We start from the raw sequence: 26,395 nt of genomic DNA on the forward strand, positions 1-26,395 counted from the left end.
TCATCTCCTAGTGGCCCCGGAATTCTTCCCTTCCTTCTTGGTATAACAGAAATGATGACGTTCTGACTTCGAAGACTTTGAACCAGTCTTTTTTTTTCCTTCAGTGAGTCGTTAGTATCTAGTAGCACGACTGATAAAAACGGTCATCATTGGATCTCCGTATAGATTGTATCCACTGGTCCTAACCCCTATTTTTAGTGCCTTTTAGACTCTCTGGTTTAGGTCTGATCCGGTTTCTGTACGCAGTTTCATTGTCTTCGTGTTCAGTGGATGAAGGTTTTATACATCGTTGCATATTCTACTCTTTCCTATTTCTTTATCTTGAGTTCTAACCGGAGTTGGGAGCTCGAGGAGAAGCAGCTTCCGGGGACGGCACCTCCAGTTCCCGAGGTCCAGTGGGGACAGTGACACTTAGTTCTCAGGGTCACCACGAGTATCAGACGAGGCAGCGAGAGCCTGACCCGGCCCGGGAGGTGCCTGAGTACACGCTGCCTGCCTGGCCTTGCACTTGCCGTGGCCGCCTCTGCAGCTACCGTAATTGCTGTCGCACCCTCGTTGCTGCTGCTGTTCTAATTATAAAAAACAGAGAAGATCAATAAATGCTTATTTCCTTGGCCATCGTCTCACGCAGGTCCTCTTTTCTTCCGTGCCCCGAGGTCCCGCTGACAGGCAGTCATGCTGTGCTGCCCGCGGTGGGCATGAATCGTATTCATGGGACCTGCCCGCAGGAGAAAGCAGGAGTAGCCGTGCCGGAGGCGCTGGCGGGAAGCGTGGGGCTCCCTGTGTGCCCCAACTTTGGCTTCTGCAGGGGCAGAAAGTACAGATGGGGAGGGTGGGTAAGGGAGACAAATTTCAGGTCACCTTAACACTGGCGCTTGGGGGAGGCCAGATTGCTCTCTTCCTGACTCACACGCTCCCCGTCAACTGCTGAACTTCCTGGAAGTTTTCTCAAACTTCCCAAACACCCTAGAACATTTAACAGATCGGTTCTACAACCCAGTTATGTAACCACTGTAAATTCGTTATTACTGTGTAATAGCCGTACCCTGGAGATAGACTATTCAGTGTTAAGGTTGTCTCTGGGAATTCATAGAAGTTAAATATTTGTTTCGGAATCATTTTCAACTGTTCGTAACATTTTAGTGTACCTTAAGAGTAGAACAGTCTTTTAGTCTATGTAAATGAGCACTGAGAATCCACCATGTGCCTGGCACCGTGCTGGGGACTAGAGGCTTCTCTAGGATGGGAGTGTGTGATGTATTTCCTAATCATTGTGTCTGGGTATTGAAGTTAACATCAAGACAGTTTTCTCCCCCCCCTTTTTGGTCTCCAGCTCTATCATCTCGAGAGAGTTTCTGAAGAACTGGCTTAAATACTTCGAATGAAATAATAGCACTAGTATTTTGGCCCATGGACAGATTTAAAGAACACAAAAATCTCATGTATTCCTCTTGTCTCCTGAGACCGTCCGCTAGAAGAAGGGCCAGTTAAGCATTCCGGCTGCAGACGACACCATTCCTTACGTAAAACTAAACTATGAATATGCCCTTAGAGATCGCAGGTCTGTGGAGCTCATCTCATTTCTGACTGTCCGCGTAGGGTTTATCGATTAATAAGTTGTTCGTATAAAATACTTGGAACTCTTTTCAGGCCACTGGGCAACCAAGTAATGAATTGCAGTGCCCACCAGCAGCCTAACCAGCCTTTCCTGGATGGAGGAGGAGGATAAACGAAGCCATTCTTGGGCTTCCCTGGTGGTGCAGTGGTTGGGAGTCCGCCTACCTTTGCAGGGGACGCGGGTTCGTGCCCCGGCCCGGGAAGATCCCACATGCCGCGGAGCGGCTGGGCCCGTGAGCCATGGCCGCTGAGCCTGCGCGTCCGGAGCCTGTGCTCCGCAATGGGAGAGGCCACAACAGTGAGAGGCCCGCATACTGGAAAAAAAAAAAAAAAAAAAAAAAAAACCAAAAACCCAGAGGTTTTTCTAGGTCTTGATTTTTCTTTTTTCTTTTTTTTGGTACGCGGGCCTCTCACTGTTGTGGCCTCTCCCGTCGTGGAGCACAGGCTCCGGACGCGCAGGCCCAGCGGCCATGGCTCAAGGGCTGCTCCGCGGCATGTGGGATCTTCCCGGACCGGGGCACGAACCCGTGTCCCCTGCATCGGCAGGCGAACTCTCAACCACTGCGCCACCAGGGAAGCCCTAGGTCTTGATTTTTGAGTGAAATCGTATATGATTAGTGTGGCCCAAATCATTTAATGAAGTTCCCAAAGTGTTTCTCTTTTACCCAATAATTTTACTCATTGGTAGAAACTAACCCTGAGTTTAAGTATTTGAATTTAAAAAAAAAAAAAAAACTGAAAGTTTGAAGCATTAATTTTTTTAAAATCTGAATATTTAGCTTTGGATTACCCTTATTAAAGTTAAATTTGAAAATCAGGCTCATTATGATTATATTTTTTGTTTATTACTTAAAAAACAAAACAAAAGTGGTCCTTGCCCGGGGCTGCATCGCGGGTCCCTGCCACCCTGCCCTGTGGAAGAGGAGCTGCCCCTTCAGGGAAAGAGCTGCAGACCGGTGCGGCTAAACCCCCGCAGTCAGCGTGGGGCTCCTTCTCTTTTGTTATGGGCGTGACTTGTTCTTGTGGGTAATTTTGTGTTCATTCAGTGGATATTTGTTTAAAAAAAAAAATTAGTATGTGCCAGGGACCATGCTCAGGCCAACGTCAGGACGTGGGGAAGGCAGAAGAAGCCATTTGAGCTGGTGATCTGAGGGGCCCAGGGGCACCAGGGATCTGCTCTCAGGACCCCGTGTGTGTTCCATGCTGGAGAGAGACGTCCCCGGAAGCTTAGTCCAGCAGGAATATACAGGGAACAGAGTGGAAGTGTCATCCCAGGGTCTGACGTACGTGATTTGAAGCTTTGAGGAGGGAGTGGCCTGTTTAGCCTGGAGGCAGGTGGACGGGAAGAGGTGGTAGGGAAAGGGATGGAGATTTAAAAGCCATTATGAGTTTGCAAGGAGGCGGGGTTCCTGACAGAAAAGGGTGAAGACAGTGAGAGCTTTGTGTCTTTGAGAAAATGCAGCTGGTTTGTAGAGTTGGCGTCTAGGGAAGGTGACAGGAGGTCCCTTCACCGAGCACTTCGTGCTTTCTAGGCACCTCAGTTCTGTAAGGTAGGTCACCTTGGCTCCATTTCACAGAGGAACAAACTGAGGCTGGGAGAAGATGGGTAACTAGACCCAAGTTCACGCAGCTTGTAGGTGGCAGGTGTTTCTGACTCTCTGGGTAGAGTTCTTCATCCCTGTGCTCTGCTGCTGGGCTGTTATTTGGACCGTTTCCTACAAGCTGTAGGAGAAATGGAAGGATTTTAAGTCTAGGAGCAAGGAACTTGCTTAGTTTTAGACACAGCTGTTAATCGTGACAAAGGTGTAACTGGAAAGCACTTTGTGGCTGCAGGGGTGGAGGATGAAATGGGAGAGTGAGGCTAGAGGAAGGAACCCGGTAGGGCGTTGTGGCACAGACCAGGGCAGTGGAGAGGAGGGATGGACTGAAGACTCCGGAAGCTTGTCCTGGCTGGTTCCGGTAAATCAGCAGCTGGATGTGGGAGGGGCATGGAGGCCGACTCCCGGTTTCTGGCTTGAGTAACCCTGGCCACGTCTGCACTAGATATACAGGAGGAGGGATGGGGAGAATGTGCTTCAGTTTAGGACATTGACCTTGGGTCCCCCTACGTCCAGCCCCTTCTCGTCCTCCTTATCCAACTCCTCCATCTGCCCCAGCTCCTTGGGGCTTGCCCCACGCCCCCATCTCTGGTCATTTGCCCGTTAGGGGGCTCATCCAGTCCCGTAACTTTAAATCCTACCTGCAAGTCAGCAACCCCCAAATCTACCTTTTCTCCTTCAGACCTCTATTCTTAGCAGCAGACTGTCCGCTGTCCACTTGACATCTCCGCCTCAGCGTGTCACGGGCGCCCCAAACTTGAATAGAGTTTGGATCCATCTTTCTACCCACAGAACCCCCTTCTCTCCCCATCTTCCCAGTGGTGTCACCAGCCACTTGCCTGCCCAAGCCCAAATCCCAGGAGTTCTTGCCCTCGCCCTCTGCCATATTCTTCATACCAAGTTCATCCTAAGAGCAAGGCGGTCCTGCCACCAAAACACATCTGGAATCTTCCTTCTCCACCATCTCCTCTGTGATCTTCCAAGTTCAGCCTACCATCCTCTCTCTCAGAGCCTGGACTAACAGCATGGGCCACGCCTTGCTCCCTGACCCCTCCCCCGGTCCATTCTCTATTGCGTGCATGTCCTCACCTCCTCACTCCTGAGGCCCCACTGGCACCAGCTGCTTGCACTTCTTCCTGCCTCTGGTCCTTCACGCCTGCTCTTGCCACTGCCTGCAGTGATCTCCGCACTGGCTCGTCCTTACCCTTAAGGCATTAAACGTAATTTCTCCAGAGAGGTCTCTAACCGCCCATCCTTCTCGTAGCATCCTGTTCTTTTCTTTCAGTGCATTTCTCACTGTTTGTAATTATGAAAGCATTTAACGTTTACTTCATTTATTTGCTAACACACATGTATCAAGCATGTTATATGCCAGGCGTCGCACTAGGTTAGAGGGGGGTGATGCTGAGAAAAGCAGACGTGAGAGGCACTGTGTGGAAGGCAGAGGCAGCTGTGTGACTTCCGGGTGGGCAGGAGAATATAGGTGTTCAGTCACTGGTGCTGGGAGGTCAGGTATGATGTGATCGCCCAGGATGAGATTGGGGCTTGAGGAATTCTGGTCCAATGCTCTCTGCCCGCACTTGTGTCCTGTGTTATTCTAGAAAGGATTTTAGGTGAGCTGAGTCTGGGCCCTTAGTGAGCGTCGTGATGTACAGAAAACGCAAAAGAGAAGTCATCAAGGAGAGTGTGGTAGTGAGAGAGGTGGGTCGAGGGCCAGGAGAAGGTGGGGTCCCTAGTCCACAAGAGAAGCCAGGCGTGGCGAGTTTCTAGAATGCTGCTGTGACGGTCAACAGGTAAATGGACCAGGGTCAAGTTGAATAAGGCCCGGGCCTGTCATGGCCTGAGTGGAATGGGGTGTAGGGGGAGGGTGGCCTGGAAGCCAGTCGGCTGCACAGTGAGGAACTGGCGGGAAGGATGAGGAATGGCAGGTGTGGGAACCGCCTAGAAAGAGGCCCGGCTCTGAGGAGACGGAAGCGGGTGGCTCACGGAAGTTCATTGTCATGGCGCGTGCAGGGGCAGGCTTGGTGAGGAGAGACGGGCTGAAGGCCCAGGGGAGAGTGTTGGTCTCCAAGGGGCACAGGCAGGGCTAGCTTTGACTTCAACCCTCGAGTCTGGTGGCTTCACCCAGGGGAAAGTGTAGGCAGTGTGCAGGCGTCATCCACCCTTCTCGCAGCTTCCGCGGAAGGCCTGCGTGACTTGGACAAGTTCCCTTACCTCCTGGGCCATGGTCGCCTCTTCCATAGAAACCTCCCTGGAAAGCAAGGATTGGAATCAAGACTGAGGTGTTGCTGAGAGAGCACTTCACGTGGTGCCTGGTCCCCACGTGCTTTCTGCCCTGGGCGCAGACAGGAGAAACGGAGGCGACTGCTAGGGTCGAAGAGAGCATGGATGGGGTAGTTCAACTGATATTTTGGTTTTTTAAAGAAGTATTTCAGTTGTGTGTTTCGTTCATTCATCAGATTTTTTTTGACGAGAGCGTTTTAGGCACCGAATGTTTGGCTGGCGGCCGGTGCACTTGCCGGGCTTCTGCGTGTGATCCCATCACGGGAAGCGTTAGGTGTGTGGACAGTGGCCACTGTCCGCTGCTTTAATAAGAGCGTAGCGTCTGAGAGGTTTAGCCATCGTTGAACTGAGCTCGGGCACTGATTACTTTTCAGAAGATTCCTTCCGCTGGAGCGTTCTTGCCCTTTCGTGAGTGTCATCCATGCTTTGAGGAGAGAGTTGAAGTTTACTCCTTCCTAAAAACCTGAGCTGAGGTGATCCAAGCTTCCTGCATTTGCTGGCCTTTCTCTTTGGAAATCTAATGACCCGTAAGAGATGACTCTGGTCCCTAATTGCTGAGCATGTTCACTAAGTGGACTTGCTTTGTATAAACGTATATCTTAACGTACATTTTTAGAAGCCATTTCCTATTTTGAGACTTGTCACCGTGTCGCTTTGTGTATCAATGCCAGCCAGTAATCTTGCATCTACCAAATAACTGTATATGTGACAGGCCAATGGTATCAGGCAGTGAGTTCCTGAAACTAGTGCAGCGGGAGGCACCTGCTGGGGTGCGGTACGAAGTTGTCAAAGCGCTACCGTATCCTGCCCTAGAAGTGTGTGGCTTTTAGGTCCACGGCTTGTGCAGTGTCTAAATATGCTGACTGCCCTACCTCTATGGCATCTCTTATCATTTGTCCCACAAAGCTTGTGCTGCTGCACTCTCACTGTCTTTTCTTTCCCTGCTCAAGAGTTAGGGTTGCCTTATGTTCGCTCGTCTTTTTTATTTCCACCAGTGGACCGGATCGTGGGTCTGGACCAAGTGACGGGGATGACGGAGACAGCTTTTGGCTCTGCCTATAAAACCAAGAAGGGCATGTTCCGTACAGTCGGGCAGCTCTACAAAGAATCTCTCACCAAGCTGATGGCGACGCTCCGCAACACCAACCCTAACTTCGTGCGCTGCATCATTCCGAATCACGAGAAGCGGGTACGTGCTTAGCAGAACGGAGGCGGGTGTGGAAGGCGGATCGAGGTCCGGTCCCAGAGATGAAGCTCTAACACTGTCATCTGCTCGATTAGGCTGGGAAACTGGACCCGCACCTAGTGCTGGATCAGCTGCGCTGCAACGGTGTCCTGGAAGGGATCCGAATCTGTCGCCAGGGATTCCCCAACCGGATTGTTTTCCAGGAATTCAGACAGAGGTATTGCTCACCTTTACCTGGGTTCTGTGTGCATCAGAGCTTATCTGAATGTGAATCAAACAGTGAGATGATGCGAAAAGACTCTTCCTTGTTCCCTGGAGGGTTTCCGTTCTCTTTTCATATAGGAGGGCGGTCATCATTATTCCCTTTACCGTTGGTCGGGAATATTGAGTGCCTACTTTACAAAGAGGCAGGGTGCTCATAACTTCTCTGGGCGCAGCAAAGACGGGGACCTTGGGGCCCTGAGGCAGCTGTGAGGAAACACAGAGCTGAGAACTTACAGTTCACTCATTCAGACAGTTCTACCTGGGATTTAAGCATAACTTTGTTTTAAACTGATGTTTTAAAATCTAGGGGGCTTCCCTGGTGGTGCAGTGGTTGAGAGTCCGCCTGCCGATGCAGGGGACGCGGGTTCGTGCCCCGGTCCGGGAAGATCCCACATGCTGCGGAGCGGCTGGGCCCGTGAGCCATGGCCGCTGAGCCTGCGCGTCCGGAGCCTGTGCTCCGCAACGGGAGAGGCCACAATAGTGAGAGGCCCGTGTACCGCAAGAAATAAAATAAAATAAAAATAAAATATAGGAATAACGTATGTTCCTTTTAGGAAAAATTTTAAATACGTTAAAAGTAAATAAAAATTATTCAGGTGTGACTCCTAAAAGCACTTTGGGACATTTCTTTCCATCTTTTTTTCAATGAATATATCTGTGTACGTGTGTATGTATATATTTTTCCCACTGTGTGTGCCCGTGTGTGTGTTCTTACAATCCTTTTACTAAAGTAGGGTCAGAAATAGGTGGAGATTAGAAAAGAATTAGGAAAAAAACAAGAGGGAGAAGATCGGTGTGCAGTAGAAATGGATGAAAACATATGATGGGCAACAGGTTTTTTTAAAGTGTATTATGTAATTTTCTTTAACAGTTAGTCTAGTTTGCCTTTTTCCTCTTTGATCCTGGAAATCAAGTTTCCAAATATGAAGCATTTGTTTTTCCATAAAATAAACGGTGCTGCAGGTCGAAGAGTAGCCCTTTCCCCCAGAGGGAATCCAGTTGAAAAACTGTTCCAATCCCTACAGGTTTTCAGGGAAACCCTTATTATGGCCCCACCATATGATTAAACGAGCTGGTAGATTTTCACTTTTTTTTTTTGCGGTACGCGGGCCTCTCACTGCCGTGGCCTCTCCCATTTCAGAGCACAGGCTCCGGACGCGCAGGCTCAGCGGCCATGGCTCACGGGCCCAGCCGCTCTGCAGCATGTGGGATCCTCCCAGACCGGGGCATGAACCCATGTCCCCTGCATCGGCAGGCGGACTCACAACCACTGCGCCACCAGGGAAGCCCTTCACTTTTTATTTGATAGAAGAAAATGGAACATAACTAGCATCCAAAACACAAAGTTGGTTGAAGTAGCCAGGATTCATCTTTTAATACAGCCACTGTCTTTGTGCTAAAATTTATTTTCTTGGGTATAACACACATATAGTAAGTGCACAGACCTCAAGTGTGCAGGTCGGAGAACATATGTGCGCCCAGCCCAGTGCTGTTTTGAGTCACCCTGAGACTTCCTCCTGTGCTTTTTTTTTTTTTTAATTTTAATTTATTTATTTTTGGCTGTGTTGGGTCTTCATTGCTGTGCGCAGGCTTCCTCTAGTTGCAGTGAGCGGGGACTACTCTTTGTTGCAGTGCGTGGGCTTCTTATCCCGGTGGCTTCTCTTGTTGCAGAGCACAGGCTCTAGGCGCGCAGGCTTCAGTAGTTGCAGCACACAGGCTTGGTAGTTGTGGCTCACAGGCTTAGTTGCTCCGCAGCATGTGGGATCTTCCCGGACCAGGGCTCAAAGCCGTGTCCCCTGCATTGGCAGGTGGATTCTCAACCACTGCGCCACCAGGGAAGTCTCCTTCCTCCTGTTCTAAACAGAGGCCCTCCAAGCATTGCTCTGACAGCCTTCTCTGTTATCTAATAAATGCCTACAAGTTGACAGTGACTCGACATGCAAAGAGCCAGATTCTGCTTGCGTCTTAAGGATGTGGACATTTTGTGGGAAATAAAAAACAAAGTTTCTAAAATCACCATGCTTTTGATTCCTCTCCACCACAACTTCTTAAACATGGTCTCTGACTTGGGAGAAATGACTGCATTTTCATTTTGCTGCTGCTTTTAAGAAATAGAAACTAGATCTGCAGAAAACCTCAGATTATCAGCTGGTCATTTCTTTACTCTTCATTCGACATGATTGCCCATCATATCCTTGCCTCTTAGGGGAAGCAGAACTCATAGTTAGTAGGTAAACATTTCCACAGATTTTTACAAAAGGCTTTTGGGCTGCTTTTCTTACAGATACGAGATCCTAACTCCAAATGCTATTCCTAAGGGCTTTATGGATGGCAAACAGGCTTGTGAGCGCATGGTAAGCTCTTCTGGATTTTTCTGGTTCGTGGGCTGTTGACACAATCTTTCCTGTAGCAAAAATAACAAACAGACTCTCTCTCTCTCAGATCCGGGCTTTAGAATTGGACCCAAACTTGTACAGGATTGGACAGAGCAAGATATTTTTCAGAGCTGGAGTTCTGGCACACTTAGAGGAAGAAAGAGATTTAAAAATTACCGATATCATTATCTTCTTTCAGGCTGTTTGCAGAGGTTACTTAGCCAGAAAGTAAGTGGGAAATCATGTATTAAATGCTTAGAGTGTGTGCTTGTGCTAATAAGCATGTGTTCTGTGCTAGAAATACGAGAGCGCGGGAGACTTGAGGTCCCTGTCCTGTGGGACCGAGAGCCAGGTAAGCAGATACACGTTCTAAACAAGGATACAAACAAGGGGCCAAGACAGACAATAAAGGGGTCCTGCTTCAGCATGGGTCCTCGGGGAGGGCTTCTCTGAGCCCGTCTGTAGATGAGAGGCGTCAGCATGAGGATCTGCAGGTCCAGTCCAGGAGAGAAGGAGGAGAAAGGGTACCTTAGAAAGAAAGAGGGATGTTTCTCCTGTGACACATCCAAAAAGGAAGGAGTATCTAATAGAGGATGGATGAGGAGCGCAGCAAAGGGAGGGGGAGAGCAGGGCCTTGTTCACACCCGTGTGCGCGCGCGCACGTACGTACGTGTGTGTCTGGGGGTAGGTGGTAGGGGCCGTTTCCGGCAGCGTCTGTGAACAGAGTGCCAGGTCCCGTGACAAGAGTTGAGGTGGGCGGAGCAGGCCCGCCATCCAGCAGGGACGTAGTCATGTCCCCGATCCCCAGCCCAGCCCACAAAGAACATTCCCTCTAGGAAGTCCCCTATGACAGCAGCTGTCAAAGCCAGTTCTCTCTTATTTGCTGTAGACTGAATGTGTCCCCCAGATTCGTGCGCCAGAATCTGATCCCCAGTGGGACGGTGTTTGGAGGTGGGACCTTTGGGGTGATTAGTGCATGAAGGTGGAGCCCTCACGAATGGGCTTAGTGTCCTCATGAGTGAGACCCCACAGAGCTTCCTTGCCCTTCCCCCACGTGAGGCGACAGCAAGAAGCAGCTGTCAGTGAGGAAATGGGTCCTCGGCAGACACGGAATCTGCCGGGGCCATGATTCTGGACTCCCCAGCCTCCAGAACTGTGAGGAATAAATGATTGTTGTTTACAAGCAAAACAAAACAAAAACAAAACCACGGTTTTCTTTAACTAGTTTTCCTGCCTCTTCTTCAGGGCCTTCGCCAAGAAGCAGCAGCAGCTGAGCGCCCTGAAGGTGCTGCAGCGCAACTGCGCCGCGTACCTGAAGCTGCGGCACTGGCAGTGGTGGCGCGTCTTCACCAAGGTGGGCGCCCGGCTCCCCCTGGGGTGGCACGCACGGGACCAAGAGAAGCCCGGGGGCGGGGAGGTGCAGGGTGCGACGGTCAGTGTTCAATGTCGTGAACGTAGGTGAAGCCGCTCCTCCAAGTCACTCGCCAAGAGGAGGAACTCCAGGCCAAAGACGAAGAGCTGCTGAAGGTGAAAGAGAAGCAGACGAAGGTGGAAGGGGAGCTGGAGGAGATGGAGAGGAAGCACCAACAGGTACAGCTCACCAGTTCCCGCTCAGCCCTGAAAGAAGATGCGCGATCCCGCGGATAGGGACCCACCCAGTGAATTCCAAATAAACAGCATCTTACTTTACGTGTATTTATAGACGTTTGAGCATAGAGGTAGCAGATGTATTAGGCCAAGCATCGGGGTATATATAAACTGAAATCAGCCTGAGCTCTTGCATTTTTGCCTTTGTCACCCTTTGGACACCCAGATGATCAAGTTTGCTATCAGGTGTGCGTTTAACACTGGTGACACTTCTCCTGGTATTAGCACCTTCCTGTGACTGCTCACAAGGGACCTAGAAAAAAGTAAAAGGATGAGACAGTACAAGGCACCCCGCTGCCTGTTCTCCAGCCACGGTGGTCCTGAGTCCACATCCCGTTCTCAGGGAGCCGTGCTTCATGGACAAAGCAGAGACTCAGGAAATGTTTGTAGTTGACAGTGATAGGACTGATGTGTTCAGGGCCAAAAAGTTTTAACAGTAGAGGCCAGAATATCATTTGATACCAGATGGCTTCAGTCACCATGAACTTCATAGCATTCGTATAATATTTCTCCTATTCTTTGGTCCCTCTGTGAATTACCTTAATAGTAAGAAAGGGAATTCTTTAAAATAGCATGAATTTAATATGTATTATTCAGGATAACCTTTTTCGTTGTTTCTGTTGTCTCAAGTTTTCACCCAGCTTATTTTGCTAGAGCTGAAGATATATTTGAAAGTTTTGCGAGTGACGTTATATATTTTTAACTCCGGGTTTCTTGGGCGACCTGCACTGGCCACTGGAGTCCCAGTGACTGTCTCTTGTGCACAACCGGCCAGTCATAGCACCGGACGCTTTACTGTGATTGCAGCTGCTAGAAGAGAAGAATATCCTGGCAGAGCAACTACAAGCAGAGACTGAGCTCTTTGCTGAAGCAGAAGAGATGAGGGCAAGACTTGCCGCTAAGAAGCAGGAATTAGAAGAGATTCTCCATGACTTGGAGTCTAGGGTTGAAGAAGAAGAAGAAAGAAACCAAATCCTCCAAAATGAAAAGAAGAAAATGCAAGCACACATTCAGGTATCTGCGATAAGCTTCATTTAGGATTATAGTTGGGGTTTCCAGATGGATCTGTTGAGTGAAGAGAGGCTCTGGGTTTGGATTCTTGTGTCCATTGAGGAGCAACAGGAGCCTAAGTAATAAGTCGTTTCTCCCCACCCCCCCCCACCCCTTTAAAAGATCACTCGAAGCACACATATAATAGATTCCTCCAAACGCAGATTTGTTATTTTGAACAGGAATCGTTTTTATGTTCTGCTGTGGCATCTTAGAGGATGCGTCCCAGGGTCTGCAGGGACGGAGTTTGCTCGTTGTGTTCTCAATAATTCCACTGCTCACTCCGTCCATTAGAGACACCTACGAGGTGGTGTGGTTCATAATAAATGCTCAGCGCTGGCGCAGGAGGTGGCCAGGAATCGGAATAAAACACTTAGCCCTTCCTGCTGGTAGCTACTTTCTTACTGAGATCCAGCTGTCCTCACACGAAGCGCGGTTCTCTCTGATTGAACACCCAGATGAGTGATGCAGACGACAGTGATTGTGCCTGTGCCCTGAGACTCGTTCTCCGTGAGTCCCACCCCAGCCTATCCAGTGTGGCCTCGAGTGTCAGGGTGTCTGTATCTGCCCCCGCTGCTTCATGGGTCCAGCACCAAACTTTCTTTCTTCCAGATCTCTCCCTTGATTTTATCCCCACCACTTGGCTTATCTTTGCAAAGCACAGACATTTCAGACATTTCTCAGAACCGCAAAAGATACCATATTATTTCCTTGGCAAATACCCCATACAGTAAATTGTCCAGGCCCTCTCCATTCTTCAACACAAACAGCTTTCCAGTATCCCATAATAGGTTGGCAAAATATCACGAAAGCTATAAAAAGTACACATTAATCCAGCAATTCTAGTTCTAGGACTTAAAGCATACATCAGTGGAAGCCTACTAATTATCTAACAATAGGGGATTCTTAAACTACGGTAATAATATACAGTTATAAATTTAAAAGATGTCTATTTTTATGGGTATTTATAATACATTAGTAAGGGGAGTTGCAAAAGAGTATACACAGTAAGGTCTAACTAAAAGTATATAACTTACAAACTGTATGATTTTTATAAGGGGACGTACAGAAGATCTAGAATAATAGTCACCAATAACAGTGAGTTCTGGTGGTATTATCAACAGTTTTGATTTTCTCTTTTTTTTTTAAACATTTTATTTTTATACTGGAGTATAGTTGATTAACAATGGTGTGATAGTTTCAGGTGTACAGCAAAGTAATTCAATTATACATATACATGTATCCTTTTTCAAATTCGTTTTCCATTTTGATTTTCTCTTTGTTTCAGAGCATGTGCTCGTTTCAGTGATAATATTTTACTCACACAGGGTAGGGACACCCAGAGTCATCTCCAGTCTCCCCAACCTACTGTTTTACGCTCCACGTTTTAACAACTTCACATGAAATGCTTGCATTACTCTCTTTAGAAAACAAGCATTTCCTTGTAAGAACAGGGTTTTTTGTTGTTGTTTGCTTGTTTTGTTTTTCAATAGTTTCCATCTTCATAACCTTTACTCTAGACTCTTTCACTGGGTTTTTGCACTGTTATCTTAATATCTCCATTGTAAATTCAAACACATTATAAAATATTTATGGTAATGTTATTATTAAATATTTTCCCCCTCTTATGGAATATCTGAGATTCTATATTAACTGCATGGCTCTTGGGAAAACCCAACCTTGTTGGTCTCTTGTCCTTTCCCCCCCCCCAAGTGAGGCTTTCAGGGATTTCTGATCTGTCTCCTTTTCAACCAAAAACTACTAGAGCTGTTTTTGGTTTTTGTTTTGTTTTCAGTATTAATTCCCTGATTCCATATTAATTCCCTGATTCCCAGAGAATATAAAATCGCACTTAGAAGTCTCCCACCCATCATCCCATTAATCCCTATTATTTTTTTGCATATATTTCTGAACAGATATATGTGGATTCATTTATTAATTGAATTACACTGGACCCACTGTTCTGTTCACTGCTTTTGTCACCTTAGGAGTGTGCAGTGCAGGGATGCAGTGGACAAAATCCAGACTCTGGGAAACTGTAGGACAAATGACCTGTGGAGTCCTTTTTGTTTTTGTTTTTGTTTTTGTTTTTGCGGTACGTGGGCCTCTCACTGTTGTGGCCTCTCCCGTTGCGGAGCACAGGCTCTGGATGCGCAGGCTCAGCGGCCATGGCTCACGGGCCCAGCCGCTCCGCGGCATGTGTGATCCTCCCAGACCGGGGCACGAACCCGCGTCCCCTGCATTGGCAGGCGGACTCTCAACCACTGCACCACCAGGGAAGCCCTTTTGGTTTTTTTTTTTTTAACAAATAAATGGTGAGAAAAAGGGAGGAGAAAGAAATTTGAGAGAACCTAGAGATTAAAGCAGTCTTAAGGGTCTTATCAGTCACAGCGTGTGAACCTTATTTGGATTCCAGTTCAAACAAGTGTATTTTTAAATGGTCTTCATCTTTTAGAGATAGAGCCTGAAGGTTTACAGGTGAAATATAATGTCTGGGATTTGCTTCAAAATAACGCAGTGGAGGAGGGAGAAGCTGGGGGTTTAGAAGTGACCGCTGACCATGAGCTGATGCCTGTTAAGCTTGGGCTGATGCATTTGTGTCAGGATCACCACGCTACTCTGTACTTATATGTGTGTTTGAAGTTTTTCACAAAAAAGGTTAATCTTGTGCAGAGGTTTCATTACAGAATCAACCGTGATAAATTATTTAGCCAAAATTACCCTTGAAAGTTCTTTTTTAACCTCTGTGTTTATGAGCTTTTATTATTAATTTTTTTAAATAAATTTATTTATTTTTGGCTACGTTGGGCCTTTGTTGCTGTGCACGGACTTTCTCTAGTTGTGGCGAGTGGGGGCTACTCTTCGTTGCAGTGCACGGGCTTCTCTTTGCGGTGGCTTCTCTTGTTGCGGAGCACAGGCTCTAGGCTCACAGGCTCAGTAGTTGCGGTGCACGGGCTTGGTTGCTCCGTGGCATGTGGGATCTTCCTGGACCAGGGCTTGAACCCATGTCCCCTGCCTTGGCAGGTGGATTCTTAACCACTGTGCCATGAGGGAAGTCCCTTGAAAATTTCTTAAACTGGCCATATATTGATTTGTATGTACAACTCTGTTCTGTAATGCATATGTTTATTAGCTACAATAATGTAGGGTATGAAATAAAGAGAAGCTTGTTATAGGAAAACCATGTGTAAACTCTGGAATCCCACCCAGTTTGGCGATGCACTCGTGCTGTGAACGGCACGGCACGCCTGACCTGAGACGGTCCATTCTCACCAACCTGTACTGTTTCCATGGTTGTTTCTGAGTTGTCTTTCTCTTGTGTGTTTGATGTAGCTGGACTATACTATTCAGTTTCCCTGTGTTACTACTATTCTAAAGTATGGATTTTAATAACTACACATTATCCCATTTTACAAATGTACCCGCTTTTAATCACCAAGGCTTTTTTGAAGTATGTTCATAGTTCCTCAGTACGATAAATAACACTTTGCTACAGGTCTTTTCAATATAAATCACATCTGTGCCTTTTCCTGAAACCGCTGGTTTAAAAGAAATGCTCTTTCTCAGAGCTGCTCCATTCTTCCATGTTGGCTTCGAGAAGGACTGACCCACTTTGTACTTAACCTATAGTGGACACAAGTGTCTGTTTCACATAATTACATTCTATATGTTTAAAAATAACCCTGCCATTTTGAAAATCAAACACTGGCCTTTCATTTTGACCTTGCTTGTTAGCATGTGTAGAATTTCGTAGAGAAAGTGTGGAGACTGACCACATGTACTTCTTCTCCCCAAGGACCTGGAGGAGCAGCTGGACGAGGAGGAGGGGGCTCGCCAGAAACTGCAGCTGGAGAAGGTGACGGCAGAGGCCAAGATCAAGAAGATGGAAGAGGAGATTCTGCTTCTCGAGGACCAAAATTCCAAATTTATCAAAGTAAGAGACTATTTCCATTTAAGAGCTGATTTTATTTTTATTTTTTTAATAAATGTATTTTATTTATTTAGTTTCGGCTGCATTGGGTCTTCGTTGCTGCGCGCGGGCTTTCTCTAGTTGCAGCGAGCAGGGGCTACTCTTCGTTGAGGTGCACAGGCTTCTCACCGCAGTGGCTTCCCTTGTTGTGGAGCACGGGCTCGAGGCCCGCGGGCTTCAGTAGTTGTGGCACGTGGGCTCAGCAGTTGTGGCTCGCGGGCTCTAGAGCACAGGCTCAGCAGTTGTGGCGCACGGCCTTAGTTGCTCCGCGGCATGTGGGATCCTCCTGGACCAGGGCTCGAACCCGTGTCCCCTGCATTGGCAGGCAGATTCTTAACCACTGTGCCACCAGGGGAGTCCAAGAGCTGCTTTTAGAATATGGAAAATACTTGTGTCAATGCTCTCACTGAAAGTGGCTTCAAACAGGAAGTTCTCAAGATTTCAAGTTCATTTATTCAGTTTTCTAAGTCTCTACAGATTTATAGTCGGTATAGATTTCTAAAGACAGAAACTATTTAATTTTTTTAATCCACCAAACATCCTTTTAATCCCTGAGATGACTGAACGTGGACATTTTGTGCCCTTTGGACACTCCCCGACGACTTGTTCCCATCTGGGCGGTAATACATTCAGCACCGGCTGCGGGACTGCAGGCCAGGCGGGCGGGCGAAGCTCTGGAGGGTCCTGAGCCTCCTTTTCCTGCCTTTTTGGAATATACGGTCTGCTGGGGGTGACAGTGCCAACGTTACTTGTTTTCTAAGTAATAACCAAACCCACTTGTCATTTTGAATGCCTTTTCTGAAGCCGTTTTTGCTATTCAGGAAAAGAAACTCATGGAAGATCGCATTGCTGAGTGTTCCTCTCAGCTGGCTGAAGAGGAAGAAAAGGCAAAAAACCTGGCCAAGATCAGGAATAAGCAAGAAGTGATGATCTCAGACTTAGAAGGTGAGTGTTGGAGGCTAGAGAAATTGAGGGCTAGGACATGTGAGCCTTTAGATTCCACTTAAATCAGCGCATGCTGTGATAGAAAATGTGCATGGGGGCCGCTCATCAGTTCGGGCTCGGCTATTAACATAGCCTCTTACGTGGTGTCGCCATTTGCCTAGTCATCAGGTATTTGGTGTCCCCAAACGGCACTAGATTATCTTCAAACTTTGAAAGTTAGGTCCTGTAGTAAAGTACGTTGCCCTTTGGTGGACACGGTTGGGACGTAAATTAAGTTTGAGCTGCACAGGCCGTTAAATTTGTACGTGTTTAATCTAAATGCTGCGTCGAGGTGCCTAGGTTTCCCTTCACAAAGGGACAGCTGCTGACACAAAACCTGACAGGGACAGGAGACTCTGTGCACGGTAGCAGTGTCTCGCTCTGATGGCCCAAGTCACGTCAGCAAATGCTAGGATTTTTGCAAAATGGATCACTGCCTTCTGCAAAAGAAATAAGAAAAGAGGGTGGAAGTGGGAAAGAGCCCAGAACACCTTCCCTTTGACCCGCAACTGGAGACTGGCATCGACAGAGGAGGAAGAACCTGGCTCTTAACACCCTGCTGTCGTGTGGTCGTTTATAACGGGGAGAAAATGAGTGGTTTCTAAAACAATATTTAGGATTTTGTTGTCCTCGTTGTTGTCAGCCTGAAATTCTCTCCATAAACCATTCTTACCTGTAGGCGATTCTTCTGGGAAGGGTAGGTAGGCCTGTCCTTTTCTCACCTGACTGTTGGGCGGGTGAGGACAGCGTGTGACGGGAAGCATCCCAGCCCTAATTAAGGAATCACTGCAGGACTCAGAGGGCGGGCGGGAGAGATGCCCACACTCTGCCCTCTCGCCCTCAGGGCTCAGGAACTGCAGTCTGGGTTCAAACCAGGGATTCCCGGTGAAAAGGGAGCCGGGGGGGACAGGAGTCACATGCCACCCCGCCTCTGCCCAGCCCTCTGCGATCCCGGGCACAGCACGGGGTCCAGGTCACTTTGGCTCTGAGAGCGGGGGCCTGCTCCCTGTGGAAGGATGTCCTTAGAATCCTCCCAGTTTCTTCCTGAAAATCCCACCCTCCTACTAATATATCTCGCCTTCGGTTTGATCTTGATGGGTTTCAGGTGATGGAGTGGTTGGCAGCGACGTGCTTTAGAACGCAACGGCTAATTTTCAACTTTAATCAGTTTACTTTTTGAATTTGTCCATATGGAGTGACATTCAGTGTGTTGAAGGGCTTCTTGTTTCTTGCCCTAAAGAGCGCTTAAAGAAGGAGGAGAAGACCCGCCAGGAACTGGAAAAGGCCAAAAGGAAACTGGACGGTGAGACCACAGACCTGCAGGACCAGATCGCCGAGCTCCAGGCGCAGATTGACGAGCTCAAGATCCAGGTGGCCAAGAAGGAGGAGGAGCTGCAGGGCGCCCTGGCCAGGTCTGCGCTAGGCATGTGGCTGGAGGGGGTCCCGACAGAGAGACCCCGGGACACCGACGTATGGCTTCCTCGTCATTGGGTGTGACACGGGCCTGGGAGACCAGGGAGCATGTGTGTTGGGGCAGCCAGAAAATCTCATCAATCCTTCTTGGTATTCACACTTAAAAATCACGAGTCATATCATGAAATCCTTGAAAATTCACACCTGAACCAACAGTTTTAACCATATCAAATGCTCTGGTTTCTGTACGTTACAGATTAATTTCAATATGATTTAGAAGTTTAGAGGAAATCGCTTTTCAGAAGTATTCCCCCCTCTTGTAGCACGATTGGCTACTCAGTCCTAAACCATTCAGTTACAGAATGTAAGTCATATATAGTAAATTCATTTATGCTAATATTTCATTTCATTCCTTTAACCAATAACTATTTGGTTACATGGTCATAGGACTCAGTTTAATTTATAATTTATTACAATCAAGAAAATCTTATAACAAATTCTTCTCTGCCTCTGTCACCGTTAGTCTTTCTTCGGCCACTTACAGAGGTGAGGGCTGAGACCCAGAACTAAAATTCTCCACCTGCTCCCATGTGTCAGCTTCCCCTCCCTCATCTCAAACTTCCCACCCATCCCCGGTCAGAACATCCACCCACATTAAATCACACGTGAGCAAAAAGATGCACCAGAGGATAGAGGAGGCGTAGAGTGGAGGGTGTGAAGGTGGCGGGTCTGCTTCCACTTTGTTCCAAGAACTTCTCTGAATTTGCACATTTGCTGTGGGCTGGAACCAATCTGACGGACAAGACGGCTACCTTGAGCAGTGTTTTAACTAGAAGAACATTTGCCTGAGAGGGAATTTTTAAATATTATAATCATTAAAGTGAGATGGTCCTACCTTTTCACGGAGAACTTTATTAGCCCTTTGGACAGGACCCAGACTCCATCCTGATACCAGCTCTGGGCCTCCAAGCCGTGGGCCGTGGGCTGGGGGTGGTGTCTCAGGGTCTTCTTGTGGGAAGAGTCCCTGGGCGCTGGCTCTGAGCGCTTCCCGTGCCCGGGTGTCTCCGCAGGGGTGACGACGAGACACTGCACAAGAACAACGCGCTTAAAGTCGTGCGAGAGCTGCAAGCCCAGCTTGCTGAGCTGCAGGAAGACTTTGAATCCGAGAAGGCTTCGCGGAACAAGGCGGAAAAGCAGAAGAGGGACTTGAGTGAGGAGCTGGAAGCTCTGAAGACAGAGCTTGAGGACACGCTGGACACCACGGCAGCTCAGCAGGAACTGCGGTGAGTGGGGGCAGGGCAGAGATGCTCGTTCTCGGGGAGTGGGGTGTTTCCTGTATGCTGTCACTTCGAGCATCCTCTCTTCCTCCTGGAAACAGTGGCACGTGGAACAGTAAGAAAATCTCGGTGGTTAGAAACCAACCGGCCTGTAGGTAGAAAGCACAGGGCGGGTGGCTGCACCACAGCCAGGTGCACAGAGGGAGGTGTGATCAGAAAAGCCCCAGGTACGCACACCTGGCTGGAGGGAGAGTCACACCTGAACCAAGTAAGGGGGGCGCAGGGACCAGAGGGCTAGAGGGGACAGACACAGAAACAGGAGGAGGTGGGGCTGTTTGGGCATCTGCTGGCTGCAGCAATTGGTCTGATGAACAGTGGTGAGGAAACAGACGAGGAGGAGGCCCGTGTCCACAAAGACAAAAGGACAGGTGAGTGCAGCTACCCACGTAACAGATGGGCCAGCCGCCGAGCGTAGGCAAGAGGAAAGTGACGAGCGCAGCCAGACACGACTCACGGGAAGTCCCGGGAGAGCGCGCGCAACTAGCGGTGAGCAGGTGGGCTGCCCGAGGCCCCTGCTGGCCTCCTGACCGGCTCCTCCCTCCTCAAGACCCAAGCTGCCGGGCACGTGAGGCCAGCCCAGGAATCCCCAGGCTGCCTTGGCGGGTAGACCTGGCTGCTTGCACACGCACGCACCCCCACACCCCTGCCACCTGTCCCAGGCTGTGCGTGGTGGGAAGGGGAGCCTGCCCCCAAGAAGGGGGCTAAGGGAAAGCCTGCAGCAAGGCGAGGGCAGTAGGGGTCATTTACAGAGGCAGGTAGGGTAGGGGCGTGTGCCCGTCAGGTTCTGGGCCTGGAGAGAAGCCGTGCCGAGCCGTCAGGCTGAGGTCAGACCGGGGGTGTCCGGAGCGCTCAGTGCTGAAGAAGCGGAGGAGGTGAGCCTGATAACGTGCCAGGGACTTTGCCCGCTAACACGCAGGGCCTCAGGGCAACGGGAGGGTGTGTCCCCGCAGAGCCACCCGAGCTCTCCCACCCGCCTCCACAGAGCAGCTCTGCTTTTAGCAGTTTTAAGTCCTGGCCTTGGTTTTAAAATACCTGCTTTTTAAATATCTGGAAACCACTGAACTGTGGGCTGGAACCCACAGTCTAATGATTAGACTTGGTTGAAATAGCCTTTTTCAGCTGAGCTTTCAACCACGGTAGAAAAAAAGGTTCTGCTCACTTCTTCCCTTCAACTCTTGTTTAAAAAAAAAAAAAAAAGTACCAATGATATGCGCTTTTTTTTTTTTTTTTTTGGCCACACTGCAGGGCTTGCAGGATCTTAGTTCCCCAACCAGGGATCAAACCCACCCTCCTTGCATTGGAAGCACGGAGTCTTAACCAGTGGACCGCCAGGGAAGTCCAGTATGTGCATATTGGTTAAAACCGTGGGTGTGCTCCAACACAGCACTCCCTGCTTCTGCTGGTGAAGGGGTCGGATGGCCTGCAGTTCCGATGCGTCAGGGGAAATGGTGTTGCTATCTGGTAGATGGGGGGTGAACTGAAGTAACCTCGATGGAGTCTGTCCTGTCGGGCTGATGCTTGGATGCCGGTGCCCCTCCCCCACCTCCAGCATCCATCCCTTCCTCTGCACGGAAGCTTGCAGAGGACAAGGCCAGACCCCCGCACGCCTTTCGCCTCCAGTGAACGTGTGGCCGAGCCAGGCTGCACCACCGTGACTCTGGTGGCTCCCTTTGTCTGGTGACCTGCCACCACGCAGCTAGCAGCCACCTGGGCCCCTTTTCTCTTTGCCGCAGCTGGTCGCAGCCCCTAGATTTCGCTTCCTTGTAGAGAGGAAAGTGCGCCCACACAGCAATCAGCATATACGTCACTGCTTTGACTGGCCACGGGTTTTAGAGCAAGTTTGCCAGAGTTGTGCTGCAGAATGATGGGAAAGTTACTGCTCTCTAAGCTCTCGGTGTTACGGCAGCTCTCGGCAGGAGTGGTATTTACCTTAACTGGTTTCAGTGTTAAGCTGTGCGCTTAAATTAAAGGTGGTGCTCAGCCCCACTTTTGTCGGGGTGCAGTGTCCCGCCTGATGAGCCTTTACCAGCCCTCTGGGGGATTTACCCTCTTCCGGTTTTACTGAAATGCCTGCTGGCGCTGTGGCAGGCATTTTGGCGTCTTGTGTTAAGCAGTGCCTGGCCTGTGATACACCCAGGCTGCCCCGGACGTCCGAAGACCCTTAGGGACATTACACCGTGTCTCGACTGTAAGTCGCATGTGGAATGGGGGTCATGCTGGTTCTGGAAGGTTTCCCGCTACCCCAGTAACAGACACGCCAGCCTCCTGGAATCCATGTCATGTTTCAAACAAAAGCAGAACTTTAAAAATGTGCATTTAATTTAGTCATTCAACTAATTCTGAGCTTCTTCCTCTAAAATTATGTTTCTCTAGCACCAAACGTGAACAAGAAGTGGCAGAGCTGAAGAAAGCTCTCGAGGAGGAAACGAAGAACCACGAGGCTCAGATCCAGGACATGAGGCAGAGACACGCGACCGCCCTGGAGGAGCTGTCGGAGCAGCTAGAGCAGGCGAAGAGGGTAGGGACACGTCGGTGGGCAGCGTGGGGGTCCAGGTGCTCCCGCAGCGGCCGCTCTCTGAGAGCACAGTGCTGGCCTGGGGGAGCCAGGCGCCCCTGATTTTATTTTTAAATCACATATTCCTCTCACTGGTAGCCCTCTTCCTCCTGATGACTGAGCTCTAAAGCTTCAGCAGCTGCACGTCCTGCTCTTGCTCACCTGCTGCCCAGAAGCCGCCAGGCCCTTTGGGTGTCCCTGGTGCCCTGCCCCCTGCCCCTCCCGCCTCCAGTCTGTCTCAGGCACCGCACACATCGTTGCCCTTGCTTCATCGTTCCCGCCTCCGCCTCTCACATGCTGGCCCCCCGTGGTGCTGCCAGCGCCCCCCCATACTGTATCTGCTGCCCTGAGCGGGGTGTACAGGGGTGCTCCGCCCACAGAAGTCTTCACACTCCGAGAACAGCAGGTGTCTTCCTTCATTTATGCAACAGATGTCGACTGCAGGCTCACTCCGTGTCAGCACGGTTCTCCGGACACCAAAGCCACGCCCTTTGCGTCCTCTGTTGTAGAACTGCGAGTGAAGTGTTCCTCCCTTCTCTCTCCTAGTTCAAGGCAAATCTGGAGAAGAACAAGCAGGGCCTGGAGACGGACAACAAGGAGCTGGCGTGCGAGGTGAAAGTGCTGCAGCAGGTCAAGGCCGAGTCTGAGCACAAGAGGAAGAAGCTGGACGCCCAGGTCCAGGAGCTCCACGCCAAGGTCTCGGAAGGAGACAGACTCAGGGTGGAACTGGCCGAGAAAGCGAATAAGTTACAGGTAGGCCTGGAAAGCCTTTCCTGGACGTCGCCCCCAGTGTCTGGCGGGGTGGGGAGGGGACTGACATTGGGGGCGCCTGGGCTGCCTCAGGTCCACGTTAGGCTCCTCGTGTCGCTCTCCCACTTGAAGCTCACAGTGCCCCCCCGGGTGAGTCTGGTGGATGAGGACGTGAGAAGCTTGCCTGCCTCTGGGCTCTGCTGAGTCCACAGCCCTCCCCGCCCCGCTGCTGCCAAGACTGATGAAGTGGGGGGATCTCTGAAGGGCATTGCTAAAATGAGGAAAAACAAATGCCATCAGCTTGAGTTTCAAGTATAGAAACGTCCTCCGTGTGCCTTCCCTTTGCTCACGTGACTAGAGGACAGACTAGAACGAAGGGCAGCTCCTGTTCCTTTTGTCTACGGCCCACTGTCCCCACAAAAGACATAGATGGTCTTACGCCATGGGGGTTTCTAGGGGGGGAGGTATTTTAGAGCTATCATTAATTAAACACGAAAAAGAAAAAAATGTTTTTACCACATTATTCATAAAATCTGACCATAAGAAATAGCTACATATTCATGATAAGTATATCATACCAGATTTTCTTTCAGCTTAAAAAGAACTGTGGGCTGTGACTCTTAGAATTTAAACTTATCTGAATCTGTGTGATAAAGTTTTCAAGTTCTCTAAGAAAATGAATTACACTCGCGCCCGCTACCCACCTCCCCCCAGTATAGGGATGGTGCATCTTCGTGTGAAAAAGGGTTAAAATAAAACACCTGCTGATCGTGAGCCTCCTCACATAGGACAGCAGCCACTCTTTCAGAGGATTCGGTATAATTTTTGTCTCTTGACGCTGAAAAACAAGATAGCAAGCCAGTTAGGAGAACGCCCCCCACGTGTGGGCTCTGCCGTCCTAAGCCTCCCTGTCCGGGCCGTAGGTGGAGGCTCTCTGCGGTGGCTGGCTCAGGGCCTGCTCACGGGGGCGGCAGATTCTCGGTGGTGAGCCCTCCTCAGCTGAGGCTGACCCCTCCTCCCCGCGATATGCTCGCTTTGTGGGCACTTAGGGTCCAGAACCCACCACTCTTCTCTCTGCCTGCTGCTGAAGTGAGTCATAACCTTTCACTCCTCCTCGCAGAATGAATTGGATAATGTCTCAACTCTTCTAGAAGAAGCAGAGAAAAAGGGTATTAAGTTTGCCAAGGACGCAGCTGGTCTTGAGTCTCAACTCCAGGACACACAGGTATTTCCCCCAGGGGTAGAGTGTTAATAGTAACTCTGCTGTTTCTGTAATCTGTAAATTGGTGAAACATGCTATTCCCAGAACTGCCCTCTTATCACCTCTTTCTGATTTTCTACTCTACTTTTTTTTCTTTATATAAATTTATTTATTTTGGGCCGAGTTGGGTTTTCGTTGCTGCATGCGGGCTTTCTCTAGTTGCGGCGAGCAGAGTCTACTCTTCGTTGCGGTGCACAGGCTTCTCATTGCGGTGGCTTCCCTTGTGGTGGAGCACAGGCTCTAGGCGCACGGGCTTCAGTAGTTGTCTCCCGGGCTCTAGAGTGCAGGCTCAGTAGTTGTGGCTTGCAGGCTCTAGAGCGCAGGCTCAGTAGTTGTGGTACATGGGCTTCGTTGCTCCGCTGCATGTGGGATCTTCCCGGACCAGGGCGCAAACCCCTGTCCCCTGCATGGGCAGGTGGATTCTTAACCACTGTGCCACCAGGGAAGTCATTCTGCTCTACGTTTATTTTCAACCATCTTGCACCAAAACCAGCCCTGATGCTCAGGAACTCACCTTTGAGCTCATATCTAGAGCCTGCGGTTCCTGTGTCTGGCAGGCATGTGTGGGTGCCTGGTAGGCGGCTCTTGCTGTCTGGCCGGGCGCTGCCTGGGGTGCGGTTCACCGGGGTATGGTTCACCAGGCGGCGGTCCTGTTATACATTCGTGCACTGCTGGCCATTTTAAACATTTTCTCATGGTTTTCGTTCATTAACGCTGACCTGAGAGAAACAGGAAAGGATTCCAGGAGTGATAAAAGATGTGGGAAAGGGAAGCTCGCAGGTCCCTGGCCTGGGCCCCTGGCGGGGTGACGCTGCCATTGCTCGTGAACAAGTTTGTTTTGGGTTTTTTGGCCACACTGCACGGCTTGCGGGATCTTGGTTCCCCGACCAGGGATGGAACCCACGCCCTCGGCAGTGAAAGCGTGGAGTCCTAGCCATTGGACTGCCAGAGAATTCCCTCGTGAACAACTTTAAAGCAATATTGTACTAAGGGCACTTGTTAAATGATCAGGTGTGTTTTAAAATCACTTGTTTGTTAATATCACTGGGTATTTCGCACACACTGAGACTCTGTTTTTTTTAACAGAGGCATTGTGGTTTGGGTGATTACCATAACCTAAGTACTGACCGTTTATAAAAATAAACAGGAGCTTCTTCAGGAAGAGACACGCCAAAAACTGAACCTGAGCAGTCGGATCCGGCAGCTGGAGGAGGAAAAGAACAGCCTCCAGGAGCAGCAGGAGGAGGAGGAAGAGGCCAGGAAGAACCTGGAAAAGCAGGTGCTGGCCCTGCAGGCCCAGGTGCGTGCATCCACTCGGGACGCCATGTGGCCTCAGTGTGTGTGTTTAGCAGCTGACGTCCCTGCCCTGCTGGGTGGTTTCAACTCCATTTGGGACAGTTAATTGGGTCTTGTTGGGAGCAAGGTGAAGACCCTCGGACTGTGTCAACTGTGTAAATTCCAATCCAGTCATCCTTTTATAGATGATTAGCGAAGACATTTACGGTCTAAGATCCATTTGCTCAGAAACGCATAGTATTGCTTGATATTATTTCTTCAGACAGAATACTGAAAACAAGTTTTATCTTTATTCCTCAAGTGTGAAATCCAGTTGAGTTCTTTAATCGTGATCTTTTTTCCTTCAGTTGACAGATACCAAGAAGAAAGTAGATGATGACCTGGGGACAATTGAAAGTTTGGAAGAAGCCAAGAAGAAGCTCCTTAAAGACGTGGAAGCACTGAGCCAGCGCCTGGAGGAGAAGGCCCTGGCCTACGACAAGCTGGAGAAGACCAAGAACCGCCTGCAGCAGGAGCTTGATGACCTGCTGGTGGACCTGGACCACCAGCGCCAGATCGTCTCCAACTTGGAGAAGAAGCAGAAGAAGTTCGATCAGGTGGGTGCCCAGCGCTCCCCACCCCTGGGCTCCAGGGCCAGCGCCACACGTGTTTCCTCCTGGCAAAGCCCTCGCCTTTGTCATTTCGGCTTAAAATAATCCTTTCTTATTTAAGAGCAATATGTATTTATAGCAAAATTGGAAAAAGCAGACCAGCATAAAGAAGGAAACAGGAGAACACGCCTGATATTCTTAGCAATAATTCAGGCACGTA

The 26,395-nt window shown here is 49.5% G+C and overlaps 1 protein-coding gene and 1 long non-coding RNA gene across 9 annotated transcripts in view; one reads left to right on the forward strand and one right to left on the reverse strand.

Annotated features, from left to right (window-relative positions):
• MYH10 (myosin heavy chain 10) overlaps positions 1–26,395 on the forward strand; it is a 134,233-nt gene that overhangs the window by 93,006 nt on the left and 14,832 nt on the right. For all 7 annotated transcript variants that reach the window (XM_067717129.1, XM_067717130.1, XM_067717134.1 and 4 more), the window contains 16 exons: positions 6,494–6,687; positions 6,780–6,901; positions 9,233–9,302; positions 9,391–9,551; positions 10,569–10,677; positions 10,782–10,913; positions 11,778–11,984; positions 15,817–15,954; positions 16,812–16,935; positions 18,215–18,386; positions 19,458–19,670; positions 22,098–22,242; positions 22,825–23,031; positions 24,149–24,253; positions 25,437–25,589; positions 25,933–26,181. In XM_067717129.1, the coding sequence (XP_067573230.1) occupies positions 6,494–6,687; positions 6,780–6,901; positions 9,233–9,302; positions 9,391–9,551; positions 10,569–10,677; positions 10,782–10,913; positions 11,778–11,984; positions 15,817–15,954; positions 16,812–16,935; positions 18,215–18,386; positions 19,458–19,670; positions 22,098–22,242; positions 22,825–23,031; positions 24,149–24,253; positions 25,437–25,589; positions 25,933–26,181 (2,501 nt within the window). The remainder of the gene's footprint in view (positions 1–6,493; positions 6,688–6,779; positions 6,902–9,232; positions 9,303–9,390; positions 9,552–10,568; positions 10,678–10,781; positions 10,914–11,777; positions 11,985–15,816; positions 15,955–16,811; positions 16,936–18,214; positions 18,387–19,457; positions 19,671–22,097; positions 22,243–22,824; positions 23,032–24,148; positions 24,254–25,436; positions 25,590–25,932; positions 26,182–26,395) is intronic.
• Positions 23,025–25,444, reverse strand: LOC137212937 (uncharacterized). 2 transcript variants are annotated; one of them, XR_010937714.1, is made up of 3 exons: positions 24,804–25,444; positions 23,790–23,866; positions 23,025–23,299 (listed from the first exon to the last, which is right to left on the reverse strand). It is a non-coding gene; the product is annotated as an uncharacterized lncRNA (long non-coding RNA). The 2 variants fall into 2 exon arrangements; XR_010937715.1 differs by having other exon boundaries at positions 24,092–25,444.

This window comes from Pseudorca crassidens, chromosome 19 (assembly GCF_039906515.1).
Source record: "Pseudorca crassidens isolate mPseCra1 chromosome 19, mPseCra1.hap1, whole genome shotgun sequence".
Lineage (NCBI taxonomy): Eukaryota > Metazoa > Chordata > Mammalia > Artiodactyla > Delphinidae > Pseudorca > Pseudorca crassidens.